The sequence below is a fragment of the Scyliorhinus canicula genome, chromosome 9 (assembly GCF_902713615.1).
Source record: "Scyliorhinus canicula chromosome 9, sScyCan1.1, whole genome shotgun sequence".
Lineage (NCBI taxonomy): Eukaryota > Metazoa > Chordata > Chondrichthyes > Carcharhiniformes > Scyliorhinidae > Scyliorhinus > Scyliorhinus canicula.
Window position 1 is genome coordinate 166,701,206 of NC_052154.1, and position 23,762 is coordinate 166,724,967.

General features: G+C 43.9%; 1 protein-coding gene across 9 annotated transcripts in view; it reads right to left on the minus strand.

Annotated features, from left to right (window-relative positions):
- Positions 1-457: 457 nt before the first annotated feature.
- Positions 458-23,762, minus strand: part of stk33 (serine/threonine kinase 33) — a 243,418-nt gene continuing 220,113 nt past the window's right edge. For 7 of the 9 annotated variants that reach the window (XM_038808123.1, XM_038808125.1, XM_038808124.1 and 4 more), the window contains one exon: positions 1,454-1,669. In XM_038808123.1, the coding sequence (XP_038664051.1) occupies positions 1,454-1,669 (216 nt within the window). Of the gene's footprint in view, positions 1,670-14,370; positions 14,654-23,762 lie in introns of those variants that run through there. The other 2 variants (XM_038808129.1, XM_038808130.1) reach the window with 2 other exon arrangements.

Consider the following 23,762-nt stretch of genomic DNA (forward strand, 5'->3'; position numbering starts at 1 on the left):
GTTAACCTTGGGTAGGGTGTTCTTTCCAAGAGCCGGTGCAGACTCGATGGGCTGAATGGCCTCCTTCTGCACTGTAAATTCTATGATCTATGACATCCGAAACATGATCAGAACTGGAGCTCGATGGAGGGCAGCGAAGTAGGGACCACAGACATTAAGCATTTGCACTGAATATCGGTTACGAAAAAACAATTCAATTCTATACTTAACATTTTATGGCCCATCTGAGCTTCTGAACCTCAAAACAGGGATGTGTCAAAATTTTAGTTCAAGTGGCAATATATTGCTGGGGATACACTTGTTTGTATATAATTTATAACTAGGATGATAACTTTGAACGATGTGAAAAAATGTTTCTAAAAATAAATACTTTTGAAAGAAATGATTAAATGTCAAAGAAGCTCGTACAAAATGACTGGAATCAGATTAAAGATGAAAATAATCACATCCCTGCAAGTTTTCATTCAAAAGTGGTAATATTTATTTTCCAACTCAAAAGAAAACATCTGCTTTTAAAAGCCCTGTATGTGCTATAGAAAACTTTACTCAAGGATGGGTACCATTATCCTTCTACAGTTATCTAGATGGACATGCATAAGTTAACACATCCCAAGATTCTTGGTGCATAATGTCATGCTACAGTACATCTTAGGCCAACTCAATATATTTAAACAGAATGGAATATGTATCATGCACAGCTCAGGTACAACACATACAAACTCAAAGTTAGCCATGTAAGGTACATTTTTACAGTAATACTTCTTGTGTAAGTAAGTGGTTGTTTTTATCTAACATATTTTACATTTTTCTATCCTCCCTTTGCAGAACTCAGTATAAAATTGTTCAATCTGCATCTCTTGACAATAACACTGCAATCACTCAGTTTGTATATTAACAGTGACAATGTTTAGAGTGGCTCTAAATAACAATTGGAACAGACACATTTCTTCATGCCTGGTCAACTAATTGTACAAAAAAGTATGTTCTAATTCTCATCGCAGACTATTCATTGATTGTTTTTTTTTAAGGGTTTCTGCAGCCTCCAAGTAGCAACTAAATAAATAAGCAATGACAGTAAATCTAATGTGCAAATGCAACAAATTCCTACACAACAAAGATAGACATCTTAAATAAGCTACTTCTGATTTCCAACAGTACTGGTATCTCTAAGCAAGATAAATTAGGAGTCTTTCATCTACAATGTATTAATAAATACTAAAGAAAGCTAATCAGTGAAGTTTCCTTGTTCCATACTTCTCTCTTGGAATTTGTAGAATACCAAGTGAAATACATAAGTCAAAGTAAAAAATAACCTTTATGTATTAATTGTGGTCAGCAGCAAAGCGTGGAAAGCCAGTCATCTTGCAACATTGTAATCCATAGTTCCTTTTTGAAGTATTTGAATTTGGCATCATTTTGAAGTTTAGTGGTGACGACGTTAGAAATCTGTATCCTATGTGCTCTTTTTGGTTTTGGGAGTAGACTTATTTGTGTATTTACATCCAGAACCGTCACCGGTTGGGGTTATGGATCTACGTACCTCTGGCTTACCAGAGATAGCGCCTGTTCTGACTGGCGGGATCAGGTGCGTGGGTGACCATGTTCGTTTATCTTGTAATGATGTTCGTTTCATGCTTAGTTTTGGAGAAGCCTTGCTGCTCCCATGAGGCTGGAAATAACCAAAATACGAGTGAAAATTAACCATAAAATTATTTCAAATGTAAGCAAATTTCAATTATCAGGCTTATAGAATGGTAGAAAAAAAAACAGGTAATGCACTCTGTAAATCAGGTTTGATATCACAGTAGATCTATCAGGCTTGGCAAGCGAGAAAATAAGTAAAAACTCTGACCAACAGCTTTAAGACAAACCTGGCACCAGTCCCCAACATTGCACACAATTTTGTGGTGAATGAACGAAGGAGCTAGACTACGAATGGAGCACAGGCTTACCCTAACTTAACTTGCATGCTTACCCAATATTGCATCACTCTTATTGCAGTATACAGAAGCATATTTAGCAGTAATAATTTAGAAAATGGTTGAAGGCATAAGATTAATTTCCTATGGAGGTATGCATCCCCCTCCCTCTATGACACTTACTTTAAACCCATAATTGATTGCAATTATTTTGACACATATTTTAATTAAATGCCTATTTTAAAGGACTAAAATATATCATCACTCTAACCATGTTACCTATTTTACTTACAAGCTCTGGCAAGTGTATGTGACAAGACTCACCAAATGGAGCCAATTAATGTTTTCAAACCAAGGAACATTCACTATCTCAAAAAAGCAATCACACCACTCTTTAAGGAAATAATGTCTCACACAAGCCAACAACCAGGCAAGCCTTAAGATCCAACAAACAATTACCTGGATTTCAAATCTCAGTTTTAGCACCTGCTTTGTTATATACAACTTATTTGGGGGAAAACATTAATTAAATATATCTGACGGAGGGCAGCACAGTGGCGCAGTGGTTAGCACTTCTGCCTCACGACACCGAGGTCCCAAGTTCGATCCTGGCTCTGGGTGACTGTCCGTTTGGAGTTTGCACGTTATCCCTGTGGTTTTCACCCCCACAACCCAAAGATGTGCAGGGTAGGTTGATTGGCTAAATTGCCCCTTAATTGGAAAAAAATTAATTGGGTACTCTAAATTTTTTTTTAAAATCTCAAAGTAGCACAGTGGTTAGAACTGTTGCTTCACAGCGCCAGGGTCCTGGGTTCGATTTCCGGATTGGGTCACTGTCTGTGCGGAGTCTGCACGTTCCCCCCGTCTCTGCATGGGTTTCCTCTGGGTGCTCCGGTTTCCTCCCACAAGTCCTGAAAGACATTCTTGTTAAGTGAATTGGACATTCTGAATTCTCCCTGTGTACCCAAACAGGTGCCGGAATGTGGCGACTAGGGGACTTTCACAGTAACTTCATTGCAGTGTTAATGTAAGCCTACTTGTGACACTAATAAACATTATTATGATTAATTGTGACTCTCAGAAAACAAAGGACTGAATTATCCGCCATCGGTAGCGGAGTTACTGATGAGGCAGAGAATCCAGCATCATGAAGAAAATGGGATGGATGCCAGGCGACAATCCGTTTCCGATGCTCTGGTCCCCCGCTAGCATCAGGATCAAGGTACGTGCCCCACAACAGCGGGAGGATGCAAAGGGGTTATTAAAATCCATTTGCATCCATTTAGCGAGCCAGGCACCATATTCTCCTGTCCGACGTAATTCTCTGATGCTCTGGGTCTGGAATTGCGTGGGTGAGAATAACTACTGTGGTGGACCTCGCAGTCGGCGAAGGGGGGTAACCCTTTAAGGGAGTTGCCCCCAAAGTCCATCTGAAGGTCACCCCCTCCCCCCAAATGCAAGACCTGCCCACCCATAAGACCCTCCCACCAGAAACCCCCTAAATAAAGAGACCCCCCCCACAGAGAACCCAGCATGGCGGTTAGCACTGCTGCCTCACAGCGCCAGGGTCCCGGGTTCAATTCCGACCTTGGATGACTGTGGAGTTTGCACGTTCTCCCTGTGTCTGCGTGGGTTCCCTCCGGGTGCTCCGATTTCCTCCCACAGTCGAAAGATGTGCAGGTTAGATGGATAGGCCATGATAAATTGCCCTTGGTGTCCAAAGGTTGGGTGGGGATACGGGGCTTGGTAGGATACTCGATGGGCCAAATGGCCTTCTACACTGTAGGGATTGTATGAAATAGCCCCCCTCCCCCACAGAGATCCTGTGAGTAAGGAGACCCCCCCCTCATAGACCTCACAGAAAAGAGACACCTGCAGGGAACTCCCCAGAAGAGAAACCCCTGTCAGGAAGCCCCCCAGAAGAGACTTTTGTCTGGCAGCCCCGCATAAAAGAGACTCTTGTTGGGAATCCCCCCAGAAAGAGCCCCCCCCCCCCCCCAGAAAAGAGACGCCTGTGGGGAAGCCCCCCAGTAGAGAAACCCCTGTCTGGAAGTCCCCCAGAAGTAAGACTTTTGTCTGGAAGCCCCACAGAAAGGAGATCCCTGTTGGAAAGCCCCCCAGAAAAGAATCCCCCAGAAAAGAGTCCCCTGTGGCGAAGCCCGCCAGAAAAGAGACCCCTGTGGGCAAGCCCCGCAGAAGAGAAACCCCAGTCTGGAAGCCCCCCAGAAGAGAGACCAGTAGTCCAGGGGCCATGAAAAAAATAATCACTACTTTAGCACACATCTGGGCAATACACCAACTGGCTCAGTGGTCTAACCGCAATGTTTATAAACATCCAGCTTTGATTGACAGCTCCTGTACCATTTCAAACAGAGTTAAGTGCTGTTAGTTTCTAGCTGACCATTTCAAAATCACTCAACCGTGAAGGGAGGTGATTGGAAAGCACTTAATGCTGTTTGGAGTGTGTCAGGAGCTGTCCATCAAAGCTTGATGTTTATAAACATTGGTTATTCTCAAAGCTGACTACTTCAGAGAATCTGGACTGTGAAGGAAGATGAATGGAACAATGCTGACAGCTGGGGTGTGTGGAAGCTGTCAATCACAGCCTAGTGAAATCAATATCAAAGAGAAATGAATGAATGGCTTGCAGATCAAACGTTTGAGGGGGTTTAAACACAGTGACTGGTTTTCTCTTTCCAGGAATTGATAGGTACTGCTTCCTGTGTCTGCGCCAGCAGGTAGTATTGCCTAGGTGAGTTTTAAAGCAGTGATTTTTTTTTCAGGCCTCTGTTGGGACTGCTCTCTGACTTCCAGATAGGAGTCTTCCTTCTTGGGGGGGGGGGGGGGGGGGGGGGTGCTTCCAGACAGGAGTCTCTTTTCTGGAAAGTCTGGGAGGGGGGGGGGGGGGGGGGGGGAGGTCTCCTTATTTCAGGTGTTTCTTTGATGGGTCTCTTTATTGAGGGGATTTCTGTGGGGGGGGGGGCTCTTTATTTAGGGGTTCTCCATGGTGGGGGGAGGAGGGGCCCAGCAAAATTGGGGGTGGTGGTTGAATTGCAATGCGGAGGATGGGGGCAGCCTTGGGACCTTGCTATCAGGCCTCCTGCTCAAAAAGGTGGCCCAACGGCAGGATTCCCTCAGGAATCACTCACCAGGCATAAATTTGCATGGCTGAGAATTGGGAATCGCTCACTACCAGATTTATGAAATTCAGATCCGGTGCGAGATCATAGTCTCCCAAACGGAGAATTTACCTCAAAGTCTCCATTTTTGTGCCACAGTCAATGGGAGCAATTAGCATTCTCATTTCCAGTTCTACTCTCCAATCGATCTGCTTCCAACAGTCTCCCATCCCATCTTCTCAATTATCTGATTTGAAATTGCCAATATTAACCAATCCCAGCAAACATGCAGATTGAAGTATTGTTGGCTTCAAAAAAAGTGCTTTGGCAAATGAGATATACATTCTACACAGTGTCAAGCCAAAGTCATACGAGAGAGCATCCTCCAGGTGATCTCACTCCACAAAATCACGCTGGACTCTGCGTCCATACTGTGAGGTTAGCACTGATGTAAAGCTGAAATTGCATTCCTATCACACTAAACTTGGAGTGTAGCTAGATCTAAAGGGAATATATGAAACATATTGTTGTCTTCATTCATAATCATTTCTTCTTATAGGCTCTGCGTAATAAACTTCATATATGAAAAAGCGATGACGGTCCAATAAGAAGAGTGGGTGTGGGTTCACTCGGTAAGGCAGGTGTGGGGGAAGAACATAGAACATAGAACAGTACAGCACAGAACAGGCCCTTCGGCCCTCAATGTTGTGCCGAGCCATGATCACCCTACTCAAACCCACGTATCCACCCTATACCCGTAACCCAACAACCCCCCCTTAACTTTAATTTTATTAGGACACTACGGGCAATTTAGCATGGCCAGTTCACCTAACCTGCACATCTTTGGACTGTGGGAGGAAACCGGAGCACCCGGAGGAAACCCACGCACACAGGGGGAGGACGTGCAGACTCCACACAGACAGTGACCCAGCCAGGAATCGAACCTGGGACCCTGGAGCTGAGAAGCATTTATGCTAACCACCATGCTACCCTGCTGCCCCGGGATTAGTAGTTGTGATAGGCAGCTGGGATGGCCCTGGTGAGGGCTCTCCATGGGGTGTTTGATCAGAAGGCCCCAACCCCACACTGTGCCAAGCTCACAGGAAGCACACAGCATTTACCTGGCAGCTTGTCCGTATGGAGTGCCTAACCCACTTCCCACGATAGTAGGAGGCTCTCAACTGGAACTTCAATGGCTGTTTAAGGGCTTCAAATAGCCTTGGGGTGGGAAGACCATAAGACCATAAGACATAGGAGTGGAAGTAAGGCCATTCGGCCCATCGAGTCCACTCCACCATTCAATCATGGTTGATTTCAACTCCATTTACCCGCTCTCTCCCCATAGCCCTTAATTCCTCGAGAAATCAAGAATTTATCAATTTCTGTCTTAAAGACACTCAATGTCCCGGCCTCCACCGCCCTCTGTGGCAATGAATTCCACAGACCTACCACTCTCTGGCTGAAGGTCAACCTTGAAGGCAGCATCCCCAGAGATGGTGATGGAGGAGCCGGAGACATTATTTGTAACGTACAATTCAGTGAGTACAGAAAAGGCTGCTTCTTCTCTGTAGAACAGCTCTCCCAATTTTGACACAAACCCCCAGATCTTAGTAAGGTAGGCTTTGCAGGATTGGATAGTTGTTTTTGTCCTTTCCTGTACCTAGGTTGATGCCGGGCAGTCTATCTGGTTTTATTCTCTTGAATTTTCTAAAAGAGTTTGATAAAATGAGTGACTTGTTGGGCCATTTCACAGGGCAATTAAGGAACAACTACATTACTGTGGGTCTGTAGTCACATGTAGGCCAGGCTGGATAAAGACAGCAGATTTCCTTCCATCAAGGACATTAATGAGCCAGATGGGTTTTTACAAAAGTTCAAGTTTCATGGTCACCGCGAGTGAGACTAAGTTTTTGGTTTGATTCAGCTACCGCGTTGTGCCCGGCTTAATAATTGCGACAGAAGCTGGGCGTTCCTTGTACGATGGGTTTCGAGGGAATCTTCAAACCCATTGTACAAGGAACGGCCAGTTTCTGTCGCGATACGATGGACTTCTTACAGAAACTCTGTACCCATGGACAGTTTAACCAGGAACATTCCTCGTCACAATGGACGTCTCGGCCCTCTACACCAGCATCCCCCATGACGATGGCATTGCTGGAACAGCCTCAGTACTCAACACCGACAGCTGCCCAGGACCTTCAACCGACTTTATACACCGGATATATTAATGAAATCTTTTTCCTTTGGACCCACGGCGAAGAATCACTGAAACAATTACATGATGATATCAATATGTTCCATCCCACCATCAGACTCAACAAAATCGGTTGCATTCTTGGATACACTCATCTCCATCAAGGACGGTCACCTCAGCACTTCGCTTTACCTCAAGCCCACGGATAACCTCATGATGCTCCACTTCTCCAGCTTCCACCCGGGATACATTAAAGAAGCCATCCCCTATGGACAAACCCTCCGTATACACAGGACCTTCTCAGACGAGGAGGTGCGTAACAGAAATCTATAGATGCTGAAAGATGCCCTCGTACGAACGGGATATGGTGCTCGACTCATCAATCGACAGTTTCAACGCGCCACAGCAAAAAAACGCACCAACCTCCTCAGAAGACAAACACGGGACACAACCGACAGAGTACCCTTCATCGTCCAGTACTTCCTCGGAGCGGAAAATCTACTACATCTTCTTCGCAGCCTTCAACATGTCATCAATGAAGACAAACATCTTTACAAGGTCATCCCCACACCCCCACTACTTGCCTTCAAAGAACCGCGCAACCTCAAACAAACCATTGTTTGTAGCAAACTACCCAGCCTTCAGAATAGCGACCACAACACCACAAAACCCTGCCATGGCAATCTCTGCAAGATGTGCCAGATCATCGACATGGTAGCACCATTGCACGTGAGAACACCACTCACCAGGTATGCAGTACATACACGTGCGACTCGGCCAATGTCGTTTACCTCATATGCTGCAGGAAAGGATGTCCTGAAGCGTGGTACATTGGCGAGGCCATGCAGACGCTGCGACAATGGATGAATGGACATCGCATGACAATTGCCAGGCAGGAATGTTCCCTTCCAGTCGGGGAACACTTCAGCAGTCAAGGACATTCAGCCTCTGATCTTCGGTTAAGCGTTCTCCAAGGCGGCCTTTAGGACACGTGACAATGCAGAATCGCCGAGCAGAAACTTATAGCCAAGTTCCGCATACACGAGTACGGCCTCAACCGGGACCTTGGATTCATGTCGTATTACATTCACCCCCCACCATTGGCCTGGACTTGCAAAATCCTACCAACTGTCCTGGCTTGAGACAATTCACACCCCTTTTACCTGGGTTTACCCCTACCTCTGGATCTGTAAAGATTTGATTACCCGCAAATGCTCGCATTCAAAGTATCGTCTTGCATCTTTGACTTTGTCTATATAAATATTTCTGGAACCTACCTCTTCATTCACCTGAGGAAGGAGCAGTGCTGCGAAAGCTAGTGATTTGAAACAAACCTGTTGGACTTTAGCCTGGTGTTGTAAGACTTCTTCATGTATGTATTAGGAGCAGGGATAGGCCAGTCAGGTACAGCATGTCCTCTGGTTCCCCATAATTCACAGCACATGTAATGCCTTCAAAGAATTCCAATAGGTTCATTAAACATGGAGTGTGATTCAGAGATTGCGTTGCACCCCATGCAGATTGGAGCGTGCCGGGTGAATAGCGGGAAAGGCCAAAATCAAGATTTGCGCTGGGTGCAAAGCATTTTGCGATTCACCCAGCCCGTTCCTGGTGGCAAGTTCCAAATTCAGAAATGGCGAGTGTATCATTATCCCACATTTGCATCCACTTCAATCTCATTGATGAGACTGAAGTCAAATGCAGCGGCCTCTTGGGAATTAACCGACTGCCCAGCGGCAAGTCACGTGGGCATCGTTTAGTACACTTTTTCAAAAACGTGAAGCTGGTGCAATGGCTCCTGAAGGGAAGTGAGGAGATGAGGAGCCATCTTCATTTTCCAGCATGCAGCTCAAGGACATCAGAGTTGCTGGCCTAAGTGCTCGAGGGGGGGGGGGGGGGGGGGAGGGTATGGGAACCACTCCTCAGGGGGGTTGGGCTTGGACGGTGGCTGAAGCATTCTATGTCAGGGGTCACCCATAGGCTGGGAGGGGATGGTGAGGGTCTGTGTGTCTGTGAGGCCTTCAAACCATCTTTAAATATTGTGGAGACCCGTAACAGGGGCAACCACAGCTGCAGCCTGTCTATCCTGCCAGACACTTGCAGGACCATTGGCAGTGTATTGCTCTTTCTCCTGGCGGCTATGTGCTTGTCTGCTGCGACCCCGGCAAATTACCAGTGCTGGAGAAGGGGTGGGATGTTCTTTCTCCTTCTTCCACTGTGCCCCTTGTTGGCGTGACCGTTTTCTGGTGGTCTGTCTGTGCTGCTCGGCCTCACGTACCACTCACACTAACTGGCACGTGCAGTCATTCATGCTACTCTTTATGCCCGCACACTCTTGCCAATATGCACGCATTGATGTTCATACACATGTACTTTCCTCTACATGCATTGGATGGCTTTCCACTGATATATGTCTGCTGTTGGGACCTCCGGGGGGGGGGGGGGGGGGGCTGACTTGACAGCTGGCCGATTTGTATTATTTCTGGTTTTTGTCTCGATTTTGGGTTGGTGTGCAGCTGGTATCCTTGTTATATTCCTGCCTGCTTCGTGTTTTCTTTCAGAGCACACTACCGGTGCTGGTGAGAGGGCGGAGTGTTCTCTCTCCTTCTTGCCCTGGACCTGTGTCAGTGTCCTTTTCAGATGGTTTGATTTGCTTCTTAGCACCCTCCCACCAATGTAGGTCTGATGAGGGATGGGGGGCACTATATTAGCAGCTGGTGGCGACGTTCGTTTGTTCTTTGTTTTAGTTCTTGTCTTTGGCGTATGGCTGGTGACTTTGTTGTCTTCCTGTCCGTTTCGTGTTCTCCTTTGGTGGTTGTTTTGTATTTGGTTTGGTTTCTAATATGCTGGACCTGTTCTGGGCTGAACTGTACCCCTCCAGGATGAGGTGGAATGTGTTTCTCCCTATCCTCTGCCGTGTTCCATGTTGGGAGCGGCGCTTTCTGGAGGGCTGGGCTGGTGGGCCTTTCTGCTGATGAGGGTCAGGGTGGGGGGGGGGGGGGGTGTTGTATGTTCTGGGGTATGTCTTTTGTATTTTGATACTGTCATAAACTATAATATTTGCAGGTTGTGTTTGCTGCTTGCTCCTGCTGGTGACTGCAAATGCCTCGAGGCAGCTGTTGCTGTTTCCGTCCTTTTCTGCAGCTGGAAGGAAGGACAGTTTTTTCTAAGATACCTGGATCCTGGAACACTGGTCTCAGGGGACGTATAGGTCCAGAAGGCAACCTGGTTTTAGGGAAGAAGATGCTGTGGGACCTGGTGAGTGACATTGTTCCAGATGGGCCACCTGATGATGCCATTGGAGAAATACTTTTGCAGATTGCAGATGCTTTTGTTGTTGGTGTGGCGAGTGCTGCATGTAATTGGCACGTCACTGCGGGTTAAACACACTGGAAGTCAAGGATGTTCAGCTGCAGCTTGAACACCTGTGGAATATATGGATGGCAGGATTTGGTTCCGGTGAGATTTGGCCATGTGGGATGGCCTGCTGTGGCTTCAGGATGGAGAATGGTGCTAATGTTAAAGTCACACATCGATGGGACAGATCATTTCCATGACAAAGTTCTGGACATGATAACACATCATGAATGGCAGGCTGGCAGTGCCAAGGTGCTCTGGTGGCATCCTGCCCAAGCCAGGGATCGGGCCCGGGGGTGCCCTGCCCTCGAGTTGGGGTGCAGGGGGAACTTGATGACACCCTCATTGGTGAGTTGTGGTGTTTGGGGAGTCAAAGGCCACAGTGGGGGTCTAGAGATCAGGGAGACATTTTTAAACGTTGCCTCGATCCATTCCTGCACTAGCAAGCGGAGCTCATTAGTTCACGAAATGGGACTAAGTGCGGCCTCGGCGGTCTTGGCCCTTTCCCGTATATTATGGGCTATTTTCTCCTGTGGGTACAAAGAGTGAGCATTGTGAGCCGCATGCTTGATGGTCAGAGGGGGGCATGTCTGGGCACCGCACCTGGGTATGAAAGGGTGTGCTGGTAGGTGCCAGGGGATTCTGAGGAACAAGCACGAAGATCGGATGTGGGGAGGGTGCAAGGTGTCAGCCTGTGATTTGAGGCGGGGGGGGGGGTTTCGGAGTTTGAGGGTTGGCAGGCGGAACTGATGCCAGGAGAGAGATGGTAACCTACCCTTGTAGCTCGTTGGAGGTTGTTGGTTTTCTTCTGACATTAGACATCGGTCCTCCTCCTCACACTGCCCGCACTGACAGCCTCTGCTACTGCCTCTCAGATGGCATTGCTGAACCTGTTGCTGGTCCTCCGACTCCCACGAGGGAACAAGGTGACCTGGCTCTCATCCACAGTGTTGTGAAGCCTGGCCAGGTTGGTATCCTCAAAACGGGGAGCAGGTCTGTGCACTGCCATGTTTGTGTGTTGACTGGGAGTGAGTGGTGAGGGAGTGTTTAAAAGCAGCTCCCCCTTGTTAGCAGTGAGCTGCTGAGATGGGAGTCAGGCGAATCAGACAGCGAGATAGCCAGTAATGTTGAGAATGTCGTGGGAGCTCATTTTTGCCACTAAGTGCCATTGAAGACGGATTGTGAAACACCCCACCAAAAGGACCCAAAACCGGACTTTGAATTTTTTCCACTGAATCACACCCATGATTTCCCTTTCAAAAAACCATGTTGACTTTACCTGATTGCCTTGAATTTTTCCTCAGTGTCCTGCCATAACAACTTTATTAACTGCTTCCAACATTTTCCTTGTGACAGATGTTAAGCTAACTGGCCTGTAGTTTCCTGATGTCTGTCCCCCACCCTTTTTGAATAAAGGAGTTACATTTGCTATTTACCAATATTATAATAATAATAATCGCTTATTGTCACAAGTAGGCGTCAATAAAGTTACTGTGAAAAGCCTCTAGTCGCCACATTCCGGCGTGTGTTCAGGGAGGCCGGTACAAGAATTGAACCCGCGCTGCTGGTCTTGTTCTGCTTTGCAAGCCAGCTATTTAGCCCACTGTGCTAAACCAGCCCCAGGAAATTTTGGAAAATTAAAACCAGCTTATCAACTGTCACAATAGCCTATTCTTTCAACACCCTAAGATAAAGTCTATCAGGACCCAGGGATTTGTCAGCATGCAGACCCAACAAATTGCTCAGTACCACTTCCCTGGTGATTGTAATGTTCTTGAGTTTCTTCCACTCTTTCAATTCTTGATTTACAACTGTTTCTGGGCAGTTACTTGTATCCTCTTTACTGAAGATCAATATAAAATACATGTTCAGTTCATCTGCCATCTCCCTATTTTCCATTATTAATTCTGCAGACTCACCTTTGATGGGACCAACGCTCACTTTGTTAACTCTTCAAATATCTATATAAACTCTTTCTATCGGTCTTTATATTTATCGCTAGCTCCTCTCTCATACCCTAATTTTTCTTAAAGTTTGGTCTTCAAACCTTTAACCACGAATGGTGGGTCCTCCCTTTAGAATTTATCTTTCTCATTGGAATGTACCTATTCTGTGTATTCTCAAGTGTCCCTTAAAAGTCTGCCACTGAGTCTCTTTTGACTTATCCCTTAACCGCATTTTCCTTAATTAGCTAACACGGCTTTCATGCGCTCATAACTGCCCTTATTTAAGTTTAAAATACTAGTCTTGGATCCACTCTTCTCTCCCTCAAACTGAGTGTAAACTTCAATCCTATTATGATCGTTTCTATCTAGGGGTGCCTTCACAGTGAGATTATCAATTAATCGTACCTCGTTGCACAATACCAGGTGTAGTATGGCCTGCTCTCTATTTGGCTCCAGAACAAGCTGTTCTGGGAAACTATCCCAAAAACATTTTATGAACTCTTCATCTACACTCTCTTTGCCCATCTGAATTTTCCAGTCTGCATGCAGATTAAAATCTCCATGACTATCACTATACTTTTCTGACAAGCTCCCACTGGGTGCTTGTGAGAATACGTTGCATCAACAGACTGTCTTCTGTCAACAAGGTCTATCACATTCTCCACAAACTTCAGTGAATAATAAATCAAACTCCACACAAACGTCCTCTTGCAGTACAATATTCATCTCAGTATTTAATTTCACATATTCTTTCTAAGACTTTGCTTTAACAGAGAGCACTAGTCTGTAATCACCTGGGTCGCCTTATTAAAAACATGTGTCATATTAGCTCCCGCTGATATGATTCTCTAAAGATAAAGGCAAGGATGTGACTAATTTTGTTCGGAATGTTAAACACCCTTGTATAGAGGGCCAGATACCTTGTCTTCCTTAGCCTATCAGCAATCACCTGAGCTGAAATTTCTAATTCCTTTGTCCCGTGAAAATTCAACTGTCTCCGGGTGCATACTTTTTGTCTCTTCCATAAGCAGAGAAAATAATTAATTTAGTTGCTTGCTATGCATTAGTCACTTGATATTGTGTGAGACAATACATTTTGGAAGAAAAATAAGGCATAGGAGTTTACATTCAATGTAAAAATGCAGTGGATTAGCAGAGATCCCTCGGGCTTCAAATAGAAATTCCTTAAAAAGGTTTGAGTGCAGGTGCATAAAAGGATTTTTGTTTCAAGTCCAATAGTATTTAAGCTTTTAGAAATAAGGACATGGAGTAAAACAGCAAAGAGCTAATGATAAATTCATTTTTGGATTGGTGTAGCAAAGATTCCGCAGAAACACAACACAAATAGTCCCTAAAATAAGCAAAATACTGTGAATGCTAGAATCTGAAACAGCACTAGAAAAACTCATCATGTTTGGCAGCAACTATAGGGAAAGAGAAAAAGGTACAAAAAGCCCCTCTCTGTGACGCAAACATTTAAGGATCTCTCAGAACATTAAAAACGTTCATATTCTATGACAGATCAGGACTCTGTCTCGTTTCAGGCCACAAAAATCTACACATACGTTTTTATTCGAACAATTGCTGTTTTGGATCCTAAAATGAAGAGGAGTTCAGAAGAAATCAGATTCAACTTGAAACATGTTTCTCTCTCCACAGATGCTGCCAGACCTGTTGAGTATTTCAAGCATTTCCTGGTTTTATTCCCAAATCCTAGAATAGATTCCTTGTTATTCCTACTGGAAAGCTATACTCTCTACAGCTTGGTATGCAAAGTTAGTCTCGAGCAAATCCACAATATGTAGGTGTCAATATAAAGAGTCATCTAACTCCTGTTTAAGTAGAGAAACAAGTGGAAGTTTATATGACTTTTGTTTAAATGAATTGCTTCACAAGTGTTGGGGGATGGAGTCCATACAAGTGTTGGAAGTTAGCATGATCACAATACTATAATTTCTTATAGTTCCATTTCTTGTCTTCACAATGATCTAATCAGGATGTCTTGCAAGCAAGGTTTGCAGTTTGGCTCCATCTTCAAGGTGTATGAATTTCTTCCCTGGTGTTTGGGGGGGATCATCCTGATACCTGTGAAATCTAATTTGATTGGCAGATCCATCACTGCAAGACATAGTTTTCAATGTAAATAGTATTTATTAATCTAAATCAACCTCATCAAAATAAAGAAAACTATACAATTGTGACTGGTATCTTATATCCCCCAGTTTCATTTTTGCTATTGTACTAAACATGCAAAACCACATTCCAACTTTTCATAAAGTTGTGTGGTTCAAATTGCTGAAAATATGGTAGGCAGCAGTGAAAGGAGAATTACCATTTATTGATCGGAAATAGAATCTGATCTACAGTAATTATGTACCAGCTAAAATCTGATAATTATTTAATTGGTGTTACTATTAATCTTATTTCTGAATAAACATGGCTTTCATCCCAAAGGCTATTAGTGTAGCACTGTCTCTATTTCTAGTTATTGCAGAAACGGATTTTAGTTTCCCAAATCATCTTGCATTCCTGGTGAAGAAGAATTTACGTTCCTGGTAAGTAACAGTTCCGAGTTGTTGTCATAAAATTGTCCATAATTTGGTACTCATTAGCAGCACCGCTCAGCCACCTTAAGGATAGTTGGTTTGATAAATGAAAATATCACCCTGGCACACTTGGAGGATTGCCTTCTGTGGTTGGGAGTCAAGTCATATTGTTGGGAGGTGTGAGGGGAAATCTCTCCACGTCTATTTAATTAAAATGGACTTGGTGCAGCATGATGGTAAAAATGTCCAAAAATGAAAAATTCTTCCTTCCTTTCATAAAAATGATACAAGATGAAAAAAAAGATAAGGAACACATTGGGTGCGATTCAGTGACCGCACTGCACCCAGCGCAGAACTGCGTGCGACGGGTGGATCCTGAGAGAGCCCCAAATCGGGGTTCGTGCCAGGCGCCGGTCCAATTGCAAGTCACCCAACTCACAATGCCTGGTGTGTTCTAGATAACACCCTCGCTGGCCGTGATCCAGATAAAGATATTTAAATGAGCAATTAGGCTCATTTAAATATCCAACGTGCATTCACCCGCCGTCTGGGAGTCAATGGTCACGCCGGTGAGGCCTCAGCCATGTATAGATTAGTACATGTTTCCACAAGCGGGGACAAGGCGTGATGGCAACTCAAGGAGTCTCCAAGGCCATTAGAGCCCACCTAATGGTCAAGGACAGGACAGGTAGTACTCTAGCACTCCTGGCAGTGCCACATTTGCACTAAGGGCACTGCCAGGTGGCACTGACAAGGGTTGAGGCCTGAGGGGGACCATGTCCATGAAAGAGCGTGTGAGGGGAGTATGAAATGGCCACAGAAGGTTTGGGGGGTGAGGAGGGTCCTGAAAGAGGGGGACCTGAAAGGGCGGGGGTGTGGCGATCGCTGCAGCCTTTCAAAATGGGGCCCCGATCTCCGAGGTGTCGGTCTCGCCGGCGATTTCAGCTCCTCAGTGCCAGAAAAATTTCAAAGTGTGGCCTCGACCGGTGAAAAATTCTCCAAGGCCCAAAAAATGGCTAAGTGCCACTGAATAACGGTCTCCAACTCGACACTGCAGTTGTCGCGATGCACCCCGCCAAACGCGTCCGAAATCACACTTTGAAACTTTTCCATTGGATCGTGCCCATTATCTCGCTAACAGGATATTCATTCTTTAAATCATTTGTATTTATGAAACACGTTAAAAGTATGCCTTTGAATGGGAAAACATTATGCTAACAGGCAGGAAATGTATTCATGCCACTTCAAATGAGCAATCCCACATGATTATATGGGCAGCACGGTACCATGGTGGTTAGCATAAATGCTTCACAGCTTCAGGGTCCCAGGTTCGATTCCGGCTTGGGTCACTGTCTGTGCGGAGTCTGCACGTCCTCCCCCTGTGTGCGTGGGTTTCCTCCGGGTGCTCCGGTTTCCTCCCACAGTCCAAAGATGTGCGGGTTAGTTGGATTGGCCATGCTAAATTGCCCGTAGTGTCCTAAAAAGTAAGGTTAAGGGGGGGTTGTTGGGTTACGGGTATAGGGTGGATACGTGGGTTTGAGTAGGGTGATCATGGCTCGGCACAACATCGAGGGCCGAAGGGCCTGTTCTGTGCTGTACTGTTCTATGTTCTATTATATGTGTTGTTTGTATAAAACCCCAAGCAGGCCATTGAATCATTTTACTTTGGTCTTAAATTAAACATAAATAATATTTTCATACAAACTCCCTTTGCCTCAGAATATTACGTTGTTTTCAGTGGCCCCCATGTGCTGGGGAGCAGCTGTGAAACCAGTGCACAGGGAGTGCTGAATTGGAAGAGCAGGCACAATGGCTGGTTTAGCTCACCAGGCTAAATCGCTGGCTTTCAAAGCAGACCAAGCAGGCCAGCAGCACGGTTCGATTCCTGTACCAGCCTCCCCGGACAGGTGCCGGAATGTGGCGACTAGGGGCTTTTCACAGTAACTTCATTGAAGCCTACTCGTGACAATAAGCGATTTTCATTTCATTTCATGTCAATTTTATCTTGGACTGCAATTCAGTACTCTACTGAATTTCATTTGTCTTCTAGCCTCAGTAGGTCCTGAAATAAAATGCATAAATATTTCAACTAAGACCTATTAGAATTTGTCAGGATTCATGCCGGGTTGCTTTTTTTTTCATGTGCGTTTCCATTTTGGAATGAAAGTGGGGAAGCTGCTCTCAAAATTGGTACTTTTATTGCCGAAATGTTTACAGTGCCCTTTTAAGCCAGTCTAGTTTTTGTTTGACACTTTTTTCGTATTTACGAATCTTACCAAAAACAATTTTTTTTGTTGCAGAACTTTTGGATAATTTTCAAAAAGAACTTCTTAAAATAAGATTGCTGATAAACTCCTTCAAGTGTGTTTTCTAATGGTGTGGTGTTAGTGAGAAAAGATAGACCAGGAAGGTCATCAGACTCCAGGCCTTCTGCACACTTTGGGCAGAAATAATGTCAACAATACAACTGCTTTAGCTTGCTCAAAGTCAAAGCTTTGCCATCTATAGCGGTGTTGTCCAATATGTTAATCACTAGCCAGACGTGGCTAATAGGGGATCATAGAATCACTCCAGTGCAGAAGAAATCCAGATTTAGTTCAATGCATTTTTGATCAGTAAATAAAGAATAATGGATATGATTGTTGGGCATCAGATCTCAATATTCATATCTGAATGGTTATGTGGCATGGGGGCACAATGGTTAGCACTGCTGCCTCACAGCACCAGGGTCCCGGGTTCAATTCCGGCCTTGGATGATTTGTGTGTGGAGATTTCACTTTCTCCCCGTGTCTGTGTGGGTTTCCTCCGGGTGCTCCAGTTTCCTCCCACAGTCACAAAGATGTGCAGGCTAGGTTGATTAGCCATGCTAAATTGTCCCTTAATGTCCAAAAGGTTAGGTGGGGTTACTGGGTTACAGAGATAGGGTGGAAGCGTGGGCTTAAGTAGGGTGCTCTTTCCAAGGGCCGCTGCAGACTCGATGGGCCGAATAGCCTCCTTCTGCACTGTAAATTCTATGATTCTATGCATGTGTATTTTGTCTTGATTGTTAAGTACAAGAGCACTTAAATGTTTCGGCAGCAAGAATAAATTGTGGGCAAACATTCCAGGTCCAGAACATTCCAAACTGGAGATGAGGTACTAGTATTGTTGCCTTTTGAGGGCAATCCTCAAAGCTAAATTCAGCAGCCCCTATAAGGAGGGTGAGTAAGGTGACTTACCTGATAGATACCCCATTCCATAGGAAGGGGGACCTATTATGCCACGTAAATATGTTGAAAAATTATCGTAAGGAAGACGATAGGAAGAAACCAGTGTGTCAGGTAGTAGTGGAACGGAAGAGGACATAGATTATAAGAGTGAGATAGGGGAAGAGGTCACAGAGCAACCATGCTGCTGTACGACTAGCAAATATTGTAATACTACAACCGTTAGATACTGAATTTGAATACTTAGAAGAACAAAAATATATAATTAGGCTACTGCAAAAGTACAAGAAGATTTGTAGGCACACACCAGGGTGCACAACATTAACTGAACCTAATGTAGATGTAGATGACTCCAACTGCAATAAAACAGCATCCATACCAACTGAACCCTCAGAAACTTGCTCAGATAGAAGCGGAAAACCAATACATGTTGCAGAATCATTTAATTGAGCCGAGAAAGAGTAGCTGGAGTTCGTTGGTCGTGTTTGTACCCAAGCCAGAAGGGACAACATGGTTCTGTATAGGTGACTGGAAGGTCAATGCCATCACCAAAATGTATTTATATCTGATTCGCAGGTAGGGGACTATATCGATGCCTTTCAAAAATCGATTTGTTAAAGGGGTGTCGGCAGGGCTAAAGAGATAGCTGTCTTTGTGACTCCAAGGGTATGTATCACTGTAAAGTGATGCTGTTCAGATATAAAAATGCACCAGCTACATTTCAACAACTCATACATCAACCAGTGGCCATGGTTCCCAACTGCGTGGTCTATTTGGACTGCATGGTAATTTACAGTAACACATGGAAGGAGCATGTAGAACAATTGGAGGAGTTATTTAAACAATTGCAGTTGGCCGATTTAGTCATCAATTTGGCCAAAAGCAAGTTTGCCAAAGCAAATGTGACCTACCTTGGGCACGTTGTGCAACAGGGACGAGTGGTACCCAGAACAGCCATGGTTAGAGCATCACTACATTTCCCCATTCTCAAAACAAAACGGGAGATTATGAGGTTCCTAGGCACGTGTGGGTTCTATAAAAAATATGTGCCTAACTTTAGTGCCATACTGGTACCTTTGATTAATGTATTGCAGAATGCTAAACAGAGCTTGAGAAATTGAGGGCTGCATTGGTAAACAAACCAATGTTGACCGCCCCAGATTGTTTAAAACCCTTTAAAATGGTGACCTGGGGTGGGAGCAGTGGTATTACAGTGTGTCGAGTCAAGAATAGAGAGGCAGGTGGGATAGTTTTCAAACAAGCTAAGTCTGTGCCAAAGAAAGTACTCCGCCATTGAGAAGGAAGCCTTAGCATTGCTACTATCCCTTCAGCATTTTGGAGTTTATGTCTGGCATGACATAAACAAAGCCTAATCTAAACTGACTGTAGTCCTCTTCCGTTTGTGGTAAAATTTAAAACTGGGAACGCAAGATTGTTCATTGGAGTTTATTACTGCAAACTTTCAACATAAAAATTGTGCAAATTCCTGGAAAGGACAATATTATTGCAGATGCATTGTCACAAGTTTAAGCGATGGTAAGTGGCAGATGCAAGATTGGGGGAACTTTTGTCGTGGGAAAGGAAGGGTGAATGGATGGGTATTTTGTGTTGTATACCTCGAGATGAAACAACCTTGTAATGAGGTTTCATCCCTCTAAGAGGATGCCTGTGTAGAGAGTGGGGCGAGTTATTGGGGGTTGGGAAGAGGGTAATAAATGGACAGTTATATTTTCTGCCCGTTTAATCATAATACTGCACTTAATAAAGGGTTACTTGTTTTTTAAAGTTACAACCCCGGTGGCTATGGGCTCAACCATGGAACTCGAGTATTTTAAATAAAATTTAATTTCACCTGTGTTGCGACTCTGGATCAAGTGAGGCTTGAATTGACCATGCCCTAGCCCAGGGTGTCGTGACAATATTCGCTTAAGCTTTTTCTGTTAATGATCATGTTATATGTTCACTAATGTTCTTTCGGGAATGTCCAGCAGGTAGTTCCAATTAACCACAGGAACGAGTAACGCAAACCTAGTTGAGGTAATAGCGCAGCATTTGAAATTGCAAGGGATACAAGAAAGGCCATATTCTCCAGGGCGTGAGTTGTAGAGTCATAGAATTTTACAGCACGGAAAGAGGCCCTTCAGCCCATTGGTTAATTGAGTTAGCTAGGATTCAGTTCAAATTAAGCAACTAGAACATGAAAAAGAAATGGAGAAACTTAAACTTGAAAAAGAAAAAGGAACTGAAAAATCTTGGAATTAGAAAGAAAAGCAAAAGAGCGAAAGATATGGAAATTAAAAGGTTCAACATAAACTCCAGAGAGGGAAAGTGGCAAGGGAGGAAAGGAAGAAGGCTAGAGAAAGAGAGGCAAAGGAGACAGAGAGAGATAGAAGGAATGAGAAAGGGAATACCAGCTTAAAAGGCTGGAATTTAAAAAACAGGTCTCAAAAGCAGAGGCAGGATCTGATGTAGAGGCCAAAATAAAATTGGTCTTTATTCCTATAGAGTAGGTTGGTGGGTGAACTCATGATGTTTAAGCATCCTTTTCAGAAGAGGCTTCTGTGGAGTATGATGCAGCAGAAAAGGATATTCTTAGAGCTCATGAGCTGGTTCCTGAAGCATACTGGTAGAAATTTCAAAATGTAAGGAAATAGCCTGGCCATAGCTATATTGAATTTGACAAGGTAAAGCAAAATAATTTTGACCATTAGATACAGGCATTAAAGGTACAATGCATGAAGCATTTGGGAAATAATTCTCTTGGAAGAATTAAAAAATGTACTTCCTCCAATAATTAGAACCCATGTCAAAAACCAGATGGCTGCAACAGTTAGGCAGAGAGTAGAGATGGCTGATGATTACTTGTCACAGTAACTTCATTGCAGTGTTAATGTAAACCTAATTGTGACAATAAAGATTATCAACTGGTCCATAAATCTAAATTCTTTTTTCCGTCACCCCCACAAACCCAAGAAACATAGGTGGGAATGTGAAAGGAAGGCAAGTAGCCAGGGAAGAGAAGGGACAGATGGGAATGTCCTCGGGATTGCCCTTCAGACCATAAGGAAAGCACTGAGGGAGGAAGTGATAATCGAAGGCTGGAGTGTTTTCATTGTAGGAAAGTGGACGCTTTCATGCAGACTGCTGGAAGTTGTTCGGGTAACCCATGGGACTTAGTGGGATACATAGGGGCGATTCAGGAAAGGGAGCCCTGTCTGAAAATATAACAGATCAATTTGGAGCATTAACTACAGCTTGAAACAGATTGTGAACACTGCTGTGAGCTCAAGGGAGACAAAAATGATACATGAGAGTTTTCAGGAATTCTTATCGAGAGGAAAGGTAACCCCTTATCTCTTAAATGAGACAGCTATTAAGAGATAGGGGTCCACTCAAACACTTTTTTCTGGGGAAAGGAATGACTTTTATGCCACAGTACATCAAAAGCCAAGTTTGAATAAATGGTATTAATGTGGAGTATATAGTGATACCTTTGTACTGCATGCACTTGGGAGTGTAACCTAATGTCTTGGACAGTGATGGTAGGCGTTGCTCAGAGGTTATCTGTAGAGAGAGTTGGCTTATTCCTGGGAAATTATTTAGCCAGAGCGAAGGTAGTAGCTTTCCCCATAATTATAGAAAGCCCAAGTGAGATTAAAGAGACGGAGCATGTAGAGGAAAAAGTTCCAGGAATTTTTCCCTTGTGTGCGATGACCTGAAGATAATTAAGCAAAGTTCATAATTGGATGTCAATGTGATACCACATTCAGCCAGCTGAAACTTTCTTAAGATAAGCCAAAAGAGATGTTTAGTAAATCTTCTCTGGTTGAGGCTCAACAAGCTGATTCAGAGTTAAGTAAGATAGCATAATCAGCCCAAACTGAAAGCTGAAGCGGAAAAAGTTCCAAAATGTAATTTATATTAAAAATGAGAAAATGGAGACCTCCTCACAGACCTGCAGATCAGGAGTGGCCGGTTGTTAATCTGGTAGTGTACCACCCAAATATCATAGAGATATAATGGATAACCCACGATAACCCACAATATTCCTATGGCAGGACATGTAGGGATACGGAAAAAACAAGAGTGGATAAGACAACATTTTTAGTGGTCAGGTCTTCACAAGGAGGTGGTGCTGTTTGGTAAAACGTGCCATATGTACCACAACCTAGCATCAAGTCGGCACCCTTAATTCCCGTGCCAGGTTCTGAGAACCCATTTTGTTGGGTGTTAGAAGACAGTCTGGGACCACTACCAAAAACGAAAGTAGAACATCAGTTTATCCTTACCATTATGGATCTAATGACTCAATTTCCAGAGGCCACCCCTTTAAGAACAATTACTATGGTAGTGGTAGATAAGTTTACTTTATATGGATTATCGATAGAGATCATTCGGATCAAGGTTCCAGTTTTTATGTCCAAAATGTTTCAAAACACAATAAGTAGTTTGAGTATAAACAAATTCCATAGCATATCATCCATAGACATAGGGGAATTTAGAGAAATACCAGCAAACTCTCAAAATAATGATTAAAGCGTTTGGTCATGAACACCCCCATGATTGAGACAAAGAGCTGGACTTTCTTTTGTTTGCTACTGGCGATTAATCAAATTAATTTACAGGTTTTAGTCCTTTTGAATTAAAATATGGACATGAGTTAGGTTCTCTGAAATTAATCAAAGACAACTTTTTAGGACAGAGGGATGAATCCTCTGTTGGATTATGTTTCCATGTTCCAGGAACGGCTGAGGGGAGACTGCAAAGTAGCTCAAGAACATCTTGAAGTTTCTCAAACAAAGATGAAGGGCAAATAGGCAAGCTATGAAGCTGACATTACAACCAGGGATTGAAGTGCTATTGTCTTCACAGGGTGAATCTCTGAAAGCACAGCTCAATGGTCCATACAATTAAGAGGGTTGGGTAAAGTAAATTGTCTGATAAAATACCCTAGATTGCAGGAAAAAGAATCAGCTATGTCATATCAAATTGTTAAAACAATACTATCAAAGGGAAAAAGATAAGCAGGTGTGTCAGATGGTAAGCACAGTGGAGAATGCAAGAGGCAGAAGGTTCCCAAATTGAACCTCCTACGATCCAGTTACCTAACACTGAAATAATTGGGACAGCTAGATGCCATATTTTCATAATTAGAGGCAGAACAAGGAGAAGATCTAGTGAGGTTACTTACAGAATTTAAAGGGATCTGTAAGGATAAGTCAGAGTGTAGAACTTTAGCCATGCATGATGTGATGTAATGAACTCTGCCTACAACACAACATTCTTATTGTTTAAGTCCAGCTAAACAAGCTAAGTTGAAGGCAGAAATTCAATAAATGTTAGGAAATCACCTAATTGAACCTAGTCAAAGCAGTTGGAGTTCTTCAGTAGGGTTAGTGCCTTAACCTGATGGGTCAACCAGTTTCCGCATAGATTACAGAAAGATTAATGCAGTAACAAAAATGGGTTCCTACC